Source organism: Schistocerca cancellata, chromosome 2, assembly GCF_023864275.1.
Source record: "Schistocerca cancellata isolate TAMUIC-IGC-003103 chromosome 2, iqSchCanc2.1, whole genome shotgun sequence".
Taxonomy (NCBI): Eukaryota; Metazoa; Arthropoda; class Insecta; order Orthoptera; family Acrididae; genus Schistocerca; species Schistocerca cancellata.
Genome location: NC_064627.1, coordinates 393,313,759 through 393,326,978, shown reverse-complemented (window position 1 = coordinate 393,326,978; position 13,220 = coordinate 393,313,759). Strand labels below are relative to the sequence as shown.

The 13,220-nt window shown below is 44.5% G+C and overlaps 1 protein-coding gene across 3 annotated transcripts in view; it reads left to right on the top strand.

Moving 5' to 3' along the window:
• Positions 1-13,220, top strand: part of LOC126161807 (ras-like GTP-binding protein RhoL) — a 380,663-nt gene that overhangs the window by 209,396 nt on the left and 158,047 nt on the right. Inside the window, exon 2 of one of the 3 annotated variants that reach the window (XM_049917897.1) lies at positions 334-429. The exons of the other annotated variants lie outside the window; for them this stretch is intronic. Coding sequence (XP_049773854.1) covers positions 334-429 — 96 coding nt within the window. The remainder of the gene's footprint in view (positions 1-333; positions 430-13,220) is intronic. 3 annotated transcript variants of the gene reach the window in all.

Here is a 13,220-nt window from a genome sequence, read left to right as displayed (position 1 = left end):
CTTACTGTATACCACGAAACAAAGGCATTGTGCTTCTGAGTAACTTTTTCTCGTCAATCCTTCCTCTCCCATGCCGTTCTTCTGTAGAACCGAACTATATTTTCCTTCCCACCTCTTATCAATCTTGTCTTGAAAATAGCCTACTTTCATAAATTACGCTTTCATCGGTATATTATCTGTGGCTTTCTTCTTTTAACTCTCAAAGGCTCCAAACATAACGATAAAAATTATGGTCATGTTTTCAGAGTTCCATTCTTGAAAGTCGTTCATAACATGTCCGTGCCATAGCGTCTGTATCGTGATGCATATCTGACATTGTTGTTTCTTTTGCAGTCAAATCTAGAAAGGCTACGATTTTCCGAAAGGAAATCCGTCTTTGATCGGTTTGCTTGCCTCTGTTCCTGCCCACCGTGCGCCACACTCTGGCGGGTAAGTCGTGGCCGGCTGCGCAGGCGCAGTAGCTGCCTAGTTGCGTAGATTACCGTTAAGACTAGTTTACTTGGGGACACTACGCTGCGATCTAAGTTTCAACACTATGCTAATAGCCACTGCGCATGCGCAGCCCGCAGTGGTGGAAGGCGTTGCCGAAACTATTCGGTATCGGAACGTTCCAACTTCCGCGACACGAAACAATCAGTTGCATGTTTTTTTTAGGTTGTGTGGTGATGCAATAAATGCTATATGGAGTGGGGAGTTTAGAAAATTCTTGATTTTGTACTGTTATGCTACGCATAGGTGCTTGTGAGACATTAGTGATAATCATTAAAAGAACAAAGTGAGACAGATCGTCCTGATACGAGCATCAAAGGCCTGACAGTGTCGGAGTTACTAATCAAAATACATTCTGTAAGAAGTATGACATCTAAGACCCCTTTCTGCATTTGAAAACTTTTGTAGATGCCGTTAGGTCAATATGAAACTATCCTCAAGAGATTACACAAATGCGGAAGGTACCATAAGACTACAATGTGGAGCTAATGGCGGAAACAGAAAATTTAATATGAACGACATCCAAAAATAAGCCGCACCACAAACATCTGAAAGAAATTTGGCAGTTGTGGATTTTTGTACACGATGTGGATGTAAAAGAAAAAGGAACTGTGTATTTTTGAGTTTCAATTTCAACGATAGCACTTCCCCCATTAGTTTATTTTCGTTCTTTATAGCATCTTGAACCCCGTTAAAACCATTAATTGTTCCGACGTCGTTTTTAAGTGGTTGTAAGTAGTTTATGGAGTAATCTACCAAAATTTCATTGCTGAGCTGACATCTCCTGTTTAGCCAGTCACGAATTTAAACACGTTTGTTCTTTTCCTTTTCTAGATTTCGGGTAGTCAAGCCTCAATTCCGCTATTACCCATGTGCAGCAATTGTAACTTCAAAGACGAAAATGTTGCTTCGGTCCTCATAAAATGACGAAACTGAAATGTATACTGTTTTTGCGCCGTAGACTGCTATTTATGGAATTCGTTTCACTATACTGCTTTCAAGAAACGAGTTTCGCAGCTCATTGTCTCCGTATAAACTAAGCTTTAGTTTTCAGTGGAACGGCTGCCCCGTCTTGTCGTGTTTGTAGTTTACACCCATTTTGTAAACCCATACCTTAAGATGTCTAGCTTGTTCAAACAACTAGTCAGCCGAGGTATCGTAGGATGAATACATGCTGTTTCCAGTGCTACCCAGAGAGCGCTCACTTTCGATTACGGCGCGAAAGCAGGACCTCTCATCTCCAGCGAGCGAGATTTAGTGAGGCAGTTAATGTGTAGTGTGGAGTGGCGAGATTCATATCTCCGTCGCTGATCTGTTTTAGGGTTCCTTGGTTTCCGTGAGTCACTTGAGGAGACTAAGGAAATCCTAAAACCAGACTACGATCGATTTCCTCCTCAGCTCCTAACAATGGGACTTTGTCGACTCATCTCTTTAGTCCGCAGCTCCTGGTCTAGTGGTTAGTCTTGCTTCCTGTAGATCATGGGGTCTTGCGTTTGATACCCAGCCGTGTCGGAGATTTTCTCTGCCCAGGGACTGGGTTTTGTGTTGTCCTCATTTCATCGTCATTCGGGAGAACTGCGAGATTTCCCAGTCAAAAGATTGTGAATTTGTTAGGCGCTGATAACAACGTGGCTGAGCGCCTCAAAAATCAATATCATCATCATCACACCTTTACATTCTGTGTTCCTACTAACCTGAGAGTGGCACCGTGATTCCCCACTTTAGTGTTTCAGTATGTCCTCCAGAATGTAGTGTTATTTGTCACTTGCTTGTGGACAGATGTGATATACACTGAAGAGCCAAAGAAACTGGTACACCTGCCTAATATCGTGTAGGGCCCCCGCGATCATGCAAAAGTGCCGCAACACGACGTTGCATGGACTCGACTAATGTCTGAGGTAGTGCTGGATGGACCTGCCACCATATCCATAAATCCGTAAGAGAGGATGGACATCTCTTCTGAACAGCACGTTGCAAGGCATCCCAGGTATGCTCAATAACGTTCATGTCTGGGGAGTTTGGTGGTCAGCAAAATTGTTTAAATTCAGATGAGTGTTCCTGAAGCCACTCTGTAGCAATTCTGGACGTGTGGGGTGTCGCATTGTCCTGCTGGAATTGCCCAAGTCCGTTGGAATGCACAATGGACATGAATGGATGCGGGTGATCAGACAGGATGCTTACGTACGTGTCACCTGTCAGAGTCGTATCTAGACGTATCAAGTGTCCCATATCACTCCAACTGCACACCTCCACTTCATTACAGAGCCTCCACTAGCTTGAACACTCCCCTGCTGGCATGCAGGGTCCATGGTTGTCTCCTTACCCGTACACGTCCATCCGCTCGGTACAACTCGAAGCGGGACTCATCCGACCAGGCAACATATTTCCAATTATCAACAATCCAATGTCGGTGTTAACTGGCCCAGGCGAGGCTTAAAGCTTTATGTCGTGCAGTCACCTCAGGTACATGAGCGGGCCTTCGGCTCCGAAAGCCCATATCGATTATGTTTCGTTGAATAGTTCACACGCTGACTCTTGTTAATGGTCGAGCATTGAAATCTGCAACGATTTGCGGTAGGGTTGCACATCTGTCACGTTGAACGATTCTCTTCAGTCGTCGTTAGTCCCGTTCTTGCCTGAGATTTGCTGTTTTACCGGATTCCTGAAATTCACGCTACACTGTTGATATGGTAGAACGGAAAAGTCCCCACTTCATCGCTACCTCGGAGATGCTGTGACACGTCTCTCGTGCGCCGACTATAACACCACGCCCAAACTCACTTAAATCTTGATAACCTGCCATTGTAACAGCAGTAACCGATCTAACAACAGCGCCAGACACTTGTTGTCTTATATAGGCGTTGCCGACCGCTGCGCCGTATTCTGCCTGTTAACATACATCTGTATTTAAATACGCATGCCAATACAGTTTCTTTGGTGCTTCAGCGTATAACTGGCTGATTGTGGCTTTCCTCTCTTTATAATGCTACAGTGGCATTTCTACCAGTTATTATTCTGTCGTGAGACTGCATAAAATCCTACTGAAACTACTTCCTTTTAACAAAGCATTCGGAAGAGGCCTAGAGACAAGTGAGTGTTGTAACGTAGCGATTTCTTAAATGTTCTCGTTTTGTAATATATGTCTCTGTCACAACATAGATCAATTGAAAATGTTCAATGAACATAATATTCGGTGAACATTAATGTTTTAGCAGCAGCGTAGATGGCGTTTTATTTACGCCCATTATTTATAACAAGCCGCCACTACTGCAGAGTGGAAATGAGCCCTAGTAAGCTTTGCAAATCGCACCAAAAATGCCTGTGGCGTCCAGGCCAGTCTGTTGTTGCATTCCTGAAGACGCGTGTGTTTATATGGCGCCGTGATTTCTCTTCCGAAGTCACGATGATGCACGGAGTAACTGGAATTGCGAACGCAGAAGTTGGGATCACAATCAGTGTAGAGCTGCGCAGAACTGGAAAAGATCTTTACAAAGAATGGGGTGGCACCATCGTTCCGGGCTGTTTGACAACAGTGACTGGCGGAGGGCAGATTCTCTGCAGCTTTTAGGCATCATTAGTGCCCCGGTTCTTTCTTTGGGTGAAGATGTAACTACCCTTAGAGTTAGCTTAGTGCATGACCTGCAACATCAGGGCACTGCATATGGTGAAAAGTGACAACAAACCGTGTGCCGAACCAGACTTTGAACGCGGATCCTTGTCTTTGGCGGGCAATGCGCTAACGACTGCGCTAGCGAACGTGAGTCATGGATCAACTCGAAGCTTGGATTTGTCACGTATTCCTACTGCCTACTTCCAGTTTGTTGGTAATATCAGATGTAACTCGTGATACTTTCAAACGCGTGTTTCGTTGTGATAAAACTCTTTAGTATGCGAGGATCCCGATCAATGAAACCGGCTGTCTTTGTCCCCCTTCAGGGCTACGGTGTATGTACTATTTTCTGAAAAAGTCTGTCATGGTTTTCACACAGTTTAGTGATTGATGATATAAGAGGAAGGCCAGAAGTTCTCGGTATGATTCGAAGATGCCGTAAGGCTATTTATTTTTCCGCATACATATTGCGCAATAATGTAGCTCATTGACAGCTTGATCTGCGGAATAGATGTGTTTATATACCTCTTTAAAGCTGTGATAATATGGGAGATACACTGAAAGGGGTCTGTTGGATGCGGGGAAAAAGCTACAGAGGGGCAGCTCGGACGTTAGACTTAATAACGACCAAGTCAATATACTGTCGTGGACCGATGTTGGACAATGGGAAGAGGTAAAATGTGTTTTACATGCTCAGAAAAATATGTATACTTTATAGATATATGTGAATAAAATACAATATTTACAAGACTCAAGAGGGAACAAAAGAATAGGAGACCCACAGAGAAGTGCTTGGGATTAAAATTAATTTAAGGCAGGGATGCAGTCTTTCTCAACTACTGTTCAATCTATAGATCGCAGAAGCAATCGAGGAAATTAATGGAAGTTTCAGAAGTGGCTTAAAAATCGTGATGAAAGGGTATCAGTGATAATATTTGCTGACAACGCTATTGTCCGTGAAAGTAGGGAAGAATAGGACCTACTGAGTGAAGGAACAGTATATTGAGCCCAGAACATGGGTTGAGAAAAACCCAAAGAAAAGCGAAATAATTGAAGATCAGCAGAAATGAAATTAGCACCAAACTTAGCTTGAAAATTGGACGCCATGTGGTAGAGGTAGACGAAGTGTGCATATTCTACCTTGGAAGCCAAATAAGGCATGGGGGACGGAGGAAGAAGAAAATTAGAAGCAGACTAGCACAGACAAAGACAAAATTCCTGGCCGAATGTAATCTACTAGCATCAAACTTTGGCCATAATTTAAGAAATAAATTTCTGCGAATTTGGTTCAGGGGCACAGCAGCGTAGGTAAGTAGATCTTCTTGGACTGTGGGAAGATTGGAAAAGAAGACTGTCTTTGCGTTTATAGTGTGGTGCTATAGAATAATACTGAAAGTTAGGTAGACTGATAAGATGGGAAATGAGGAAATTCTTCGCAGAATTGGCGAGAAAAGCAACATGTCTAATACGCTGACTAGAAGAATAGGCTGGTAGAATGTATGTTAAGACGATAGAAAGCAGCTTTCATAATATCATAGGCAGCCATCGAGGGCAACAAATATAAGGGAAGACAGAAACAGGAATATATACAACCAAACCTCAAGGACGTCAAATGTATTTGCTACCTTGAGATGAAAAGATTCGCATAGGGTAGGAAGTCGTGGTAGACCACATCAAACTAGTGATGACGCAAGAACTAAAATAAAATACAAATTTGCTATCATGGAGACATTTCAGTTGCTGTTTCATACGAGACATATGCATGTTAGATAGGAGCGAAGATATTACTGCATCCCGCCTCGGCTCCCTGAGGACTGTGCCACTGCCAGAAAGCCTAATGCATGCCGAGCAGGATGTTTATATCGCACTGAGCTGCACTGTTGAGTGCATTAAGCGTGACCCATCTTTCCACTGGCCGAGTCGTGCTTCGGGCTACGCTGCTCTACCGTCAATTGAAGTTATCCGGTAGCAGACATTTTATTTTGTGGCTCGCTACACAGTGTGTCTCGGAGTCGTATGGGGGCGGGGGGGGGGGGGGGAGAATGCATACTTCGGGGTTACAGAAATGTTTATCTGGAGAAGCGCGGCTCATGACTATGTAGTATATCTCGAATGGTTCCTGTGAGAAACACGTGTAAATATTTATTATGGTTATTTTAATTAACGTGTTAGTTGTCTTTGTGTATTTATTTATTTGTAGACTGACGCAACCAGCCACTATCGTCAACGGCCGCGGAGTTTACAAGATCCAACATGGATAAAATAACATTTATTCATTTATTACCGGGTTACAAATTTGAAACACTTCGTAATACATTTTGAATAATTCACAATAAATATATCATAGTTCACAGTTTTAAACAGCTTATATTTTCGATAAGTCCACCATGAACCTAGGTGCACTTTATTACGCGCAGATGGTATCGCGTTCCTTGCCCTGGTGCATCTTTATTTCGTTGTAAGGACATCAGTTTTTCTCACGTAAACTTACTCGATCTGGTGTATGCAGTTTTGTCTGTCAAGTTCTGCCTTTAGTCAATACCAAAACAAAAATCTAACCGTGTCAGATCAGCAATTTTCATAACTTGAAAATAGTAATATCATGACCGATCCACTAAGTAGGGAAGTCGCGGTTGATAATGTTGCCTTTCACGTCCGTTCTATAGCCATTACCAGCCAATACTTCATCATCATCTCTTCTATGACCATATCAAAAAATACCTTGTCTGATACCACTGTTAACTGGTATACAGATAGTTAACCTGAAAACAATTTTCTCCTGGATGTAGTCGTTGGAATAAATATTTTCAACTGTTTTTATTTAATTGGAAGTAATGCCTTGATCGTACAGCAGGTTGATCACATCTCCTAACTAAACCCTACCTAAAGCCTTGAATGAGCCAATGAAACAGAGGTAAGTAGATCTGTTGTATCCAATGGACCTTTCTACAACGTGTCTAACAATGAGTACTGCATCTGTACATGACCTAACGGATCCTCGGCAAGGGTTGTAATTTTTTAAAATTTTATTTCAGTTGTTTTTGTTATGTGTTTAAGAAATGAACTGAGTAGATTTGTTGTTATTGTGTTCAGTCCGAAGACTGGTTTGATGCAGCTCTCCACGCTACTCTATTCTGTGCAAGACTATTCATCTCAGAGTAATTACTGCAACCTACATCCATCTGACTCTGCTTACTCTATCTATCTCTTGGTCTCCCTCTTCGATTTTTACCCCCGCACAGTTCCCTCCCATACTAAATTGGTGATCTCTTGATGTCGCAGAATGTGTCCTATCAACTGATCTTCTAGTCAGGTTGTGCCTCAAATTTATTTTCTGCCCAATTCTTTTCAGCAACTCCTCATTGGTTATATGATCTACCTATATATTCTCCACCTTTCTTCTGTAGCACCACATTTCCAAAGCTTCTGTCCTCATCTTCTGTAATCTGTTCAGCGTCCATGTTTCACTTCCATACGTGGCTACTAAACTAAACTCGCTACGAACAGGCCTTGGGAGGCCCGACGGTACCGACCGGCCGCCGCGTCATCCTCAACCCCAAGGCGTCACTGGATGTGGATATGGAGGGGCATATGGTCAGCACACCACTCTCCTGGATGTATGTTAGTTTACGAGACCGGAGCCGCTACTTCTCAATCAAGTAGCTCCTCAGTTTGCCTCACAAGAGCTGAGTGCGCCCCGCTTGCCAACAGCACTGGGCAGCCCGGACGGTCACCCATCCAAGTGATAGTCCAGCCCGACAGCGCTTAACTTCGGTGATTTGACGGGAACGGGTGTTACCACTGCGGCAAGGCCCCATACAAATACCTCCAGAAAAGACTTCCTGGCTCTTCATTTCCTCAGCAACAACTGATTTAATTCGGCTACTGTCAATTATCCTTGTTTTGCGTTTGTTGACGCTCATCTTATATCCTCCTTTCAAGACACTGTCCATTCCGTTCAACTGCTGTTCCAAGTCCTTTGCTGTCTCTGACAGAATTACAATGTCATCGGCAAACTTCAAAGTTTTTTATTTCTTCTCCCTGGACTTTAATTCCTACTCCAAATTTTTCTTTTGTTTCCTTTACTGCTTGCTCAATATACAGATTGAATAACATCGGGGCTAGGCTACAACCCTGGCCTACTCCTCTTTCAACCACTGCTTCCCTTTCAAGCCCCTCGAGTCTCATAACTGCTGTCTGGTTTCTGTACAAACAGCCTTTCACCCCCTTATTTTACCATTGCTAACTTCGGTACTTCAGTCAGCGTTGTCAAAAGTTTTGTCTAAGTCTACAAATGCTATAAACGTAGGTTTGCCTTACCGAAACCTACCTTCCAAGATAAGTCGTAGGGTCAGTATTACCTCGCGTGTTCCTACATTTCTCCGGAACCCAAACTGATCTTCCCCGAGGTAGGCTACTACTGGTTTTTCCATTCTCTGCAAAAAATTCGGGTTAGTATTTTGCAACCATGACTCACTAAATTGGTATTTCGGTAGTATCCGAACCTGTTAGCACCTGCTTCCTTTGGAAGTGGGATTATTAGATTTATCCCTCTGTAATTGTATGGAACCTTTATCTCCTTTCTTGAACATGAGAATAGTGACTGTAGTTCTTCATTAATTTGGAATTTTATTGCGAGTTATGACATTATTAACTATCTTAAGTGTTCAGTTAGCAGATATCCTGAGTACTGTGAAATAATTAAGTAATTAATTTAATGAAATTTGCTAGGTCAGAGTGGCTGGTCGGTTCGATTCTCACTAGTACATTCATGAGCAAATAATAAGAGACACCAACTCAGTTCCGTGTACCGTCCTCTTTCACACAATGGCGGCCGCGACGGGTCGCGCGCAATGGACTACAAGAGAAGCAAAAGCGTTGGCGAACTGTCCTGATCCATATGGTCTGAATCTCAGCTCACAAATCAAAGAAATAGGTCGTATGTAGGTCCAAGATACGCTGCAAATTATGATTGACGTTAGGTGGCCTGGGGGTGGATGGGAGTGGGGATCGGTGCATGGAACTACCCTCAGGCCGTGATGTATTCCTCAAACAATTGTGGCGCATCTCACTAGCGACGGAGTGGAACATTGTTTTGCCGAAGAGACAGGTAACTGCTCGTACGAAATTAACCTACACTGTTGCTGCCAAGTCACCCACTGTCTGGTAGTCTCGACAGTGCGTGTCATTGCCAACCTTGATCTTGCCTCCGAATTGTTTACGTGAAAACTCTTATAGATTTTTTTTTTAAGAAACGAACGTTATTCACGTTCTATATCTTTATACTTCACGTCTACATATTTGCAAATGGCTCTGAGCACTATGGGACTTAACTTCTAAGGTCATCAGTCCCCTAGGACTTAGAACTACTTAAACCTAACTAACCTAAGGACATCACACACATCCATGCCCGAGGCAGGATTCGAACCTGCGACCGTAGCGGTCGCGCGGTTCCAGACTGTAGCGCCTAGAACCACTCGGCCACCCTGGCCGGCTACATATTTGCAGCCCTCTGTCGCTAGAGGCCGGACTTCTAAGAAATAACATGGCGGTGTATCGTAACTACGTAGGTGCACGGGAAACACCGTGCTGCAATAGCCTTTCGTGATCGAAGAGTTCGTCCTCACATGGAGCACGCTCTCATTCAGCATGACAATACCAGATCACACACGAGCGTTGCGACGTCTGCAACAATCCGACGCCTCGGGTTCACTGTCATCGATATCCTCCAAACAGTTCCCATTGGCCCCATCCGATTTTCACCTGTTTCCAAAAGTTAAAGAACACCTTCGAGTATCTCACTTTGATAGTGATGAATTGGTGAAAGCAGAGGTGAGGTGATGGCTCCGTTGACAAAGACACTACAGTGACGGAATCAACAAACTGGTCTCTCATTCGGAGAAATGTGTTGTTCGCCAGGGTGACTATGTTGACAAGTAAATATCTAAACACGAAGAATTAAGATGTAAAATGTTAATAACGTATGTTTTATTTAAAAAGTTTAATGAGTATGCATGGATGACGATACGAGACCTCACTCGCAGCAGTATAGCTCATCCGTGCTACTGGACTCCAAACGAAAAATATATTAGAAAACTCAAACAGAAAATGGATTGTCAACAATAGGTTCAAACAAACACGTTATAAATGAGTGAAGACTTGTTGATTTACTTTGCTATTAATACTTATTTATCGTTACAGCGCAAATACTATCTCGCCGTTAGCACGGCGTCTGTGGTAATCTGTGGTAATCCACCCCATGGATTAAAAAAACGACGAGGGCCGGTGTGCCGGTCAGCCTCTATGTGATTCTTAAGCGGTTTCCGACATCCGACCAAGCGAATACAGGGCTGGAATCCAAGCCCCGCCACAGTTACGCGATTCCCAAACATTTCGAAAAACGTTCTCACACTTTCACATAGGATGACACTAGATGCGGCCAGGTGTGGTACAGAGCTCTCGTCCTGGCGAAATATTCGGGGATTGTGAGGGAGGGAAGGGGTGGCTACAGGGTAGCGACAGGATGGGCATCCGGCCACCCTGTACCACTAACATAACATGCCGACTCTGTAGAGATATGGCATAAGACCAGAAAAAAAGAAGAAACAGTAATATTTTTTTATCGTAGCGCAGTGGTTACAGAGGCAGTGCCCCAACCAACAGTATAGAAAAATATTGCAATGACGAGAGCAGCCAAAACTGCGTGCTGCTCTCTAGTACGTCCAGGCAAGAGTGTTTATTAACGAAATCTAGTGCTAAAATAAGCGCTGGGGGACAGGTTCACTCCAGTGGTTTAATATCTTCGTCAACAAGTATTACGTTCATTATGAGATGAAGCAGTCAAGCACAACGCAGATAAATTTAGACCCCAATTGTAATGGATACTACAACCAGCGACTGAAAACGTACCGTATGTTTATCGTAGCTTATAATTTCTAGAATTCATCGCCATTTTCCAGACCCACAATTGTTATGCTACATTACTGGCCATTAAAACTGCTACACCAAGAAGAAATGCAGATGATAAACGTGTATTCATTGGACAAATATATTATACTAGAATTGACATGTGATTACATTTTCACGCAATTTGGGTGCATAGATCCTGAGAAATCAGTACCCAGAACAACCACCTCTGGCCGTAACAACGGCCTTGAAACGCCTTGGCATTGAGTCAAACAGAGCTTGGATGGCGTGTACAGGTACAGCTGCCCATGCAGCTTCAACACGATATCACAGTTCATCAAGAGTAGTGACTGGCGTATTGTGACGAGCCAGTTGCTCGGCCGCCATTGAGCAGACGTTTTCAGCTGGTGACATATCTGGAGAATTTTGTGGCCAGGGCAGCAGTCGAACATTTTGTGTATCCAGAAAGGCGCGTACAGGACCTGCAACATGCGATAGTGCATTATGCTGCTGAAATGTAGGGTTTATCTGAAATCTAACGTCCACTGTTCAAAGTGCCGTCATTGCGAACAAGAGGTGACCGAGTCGTGTAACCAATGACACCCCATACCATCACTCCGGGTGATACGCCAGTATGGCGATGACGAATACCCGCTTTCAATGTGCATTCACCGCGATGTCGCCAAACAGGGATGCGACCATCATGATGCTGTAAACAGAACCTGGATTCATACGAAGAAATGACGATTTGATATTTTTGCACCCAGGTTCGTCGTTGAGTGCACCATCGCAGGCGCTCGTGTCTGTGATGCAGCGTCAAGGGTAACCGCAGCCATGGTCTCCGAGCTGATAGTCCATGCTGCTGCAAACGTCGTCGAACTGTTCGTGCTGATGGTTGTTGTCTTGTAAACGTCCCCATCTGTTGACTCAGGGATCGAGACGTGGCTGCACGATCCGTTACAGCAATGTGGATAAGATGCCTGTCATCTCGACTGCTAGTGATAAGAGGCCGTTGGGATCCGGCACGGCGTTCCGTATTACCCTCCTGAACCCACCGATTCCATATTCTGCTAACAGTCATTGGATCTCGACCAACGCGAGCAGCAATGTCTCGATACGATAAACCGAAATCGCGATAGGCTACAATCCGACCTTTATCAAAGTCGGAAACGTGATGGTGTGCATTTCTCCTCCTTGCACGACGCATCACGACAACGTTTCACCAGGCAACGCCGGTCAATTGCTGTTTGTGTATGAGAAATCGGTTGGAAACTTTCCTCGTGTCAGCACGTTGTAGGTGTCGCCACCGGCGCCAATCTTGTGTGACTGCTCTGACAAGCTAATGATTTGCATATCACAGCATCTTCTTCCTGTCGGTTAAATTTCGCGTCGTTAGCACGTCATCTTCGTGGTGTAGCAATTTTAATTGCCAGTAGTGTACTTGATTTCTCGAAAGTTAGGTGGGAAATTTGGAAACTGATGTAAATAAAAAAAAATATAAACGCTTCTACTAAATTGCTTTTTTGGGAATAGGGGCGGGGAAGAGAGAGCGGAGGATGACTGCCACGATTCTCCTCTCCCCAACTTCCACCTCCTTTGCCCCTGAATCCGCGCCTGTGTAAGTGCTGCTCTGAGACGAAGAGGTTGGACCAGAAGAGGAAGTCGTGGCGAACTGCATCAAACCAGTCTGAAGTCCCGTGACAAAAAAATGGCGTGTTAAGTGTAGGTGCAGCGTCTCACGCGGTGGGTCCTGGAGAGGCGGCCGGCCGCTCTTCGTGACACACAAACGGCGCCGTCCAGATTGGCAGCTTCCTGCCCGCTGACTGGAATGCAGCTGCTGCCCCACTTGATAAGCCAGCCCCTCCCCCCCCCCCCCTCCTCACCACGCCGACGCCTCCGGCTCCGCATCTGCGGAAAGGCGGGCAAGGCGAGAGCTCCATTGTCTGCGTGGCGCGGCGTCGCGACCCGCCCACCGTATCTCGCCGCCTGCCCGCTGTCTGCGCTTCCTGCAACAAGGCGCCGCGCTTAGCGTTGGAACTGAACTCAACACAAGATATTTTTCATTTTTATTTTATTGGCCTCTGTGTATACCAACCAGCCAGTTGAAATTTACGAAGCTGCCTTTCCACAACGTAATTTAAAACGCACATTTCACTGCCATTAATGACAACACTTACATAAGTAAAATAAAAGTATGGCATTTCAGTCTTTGATC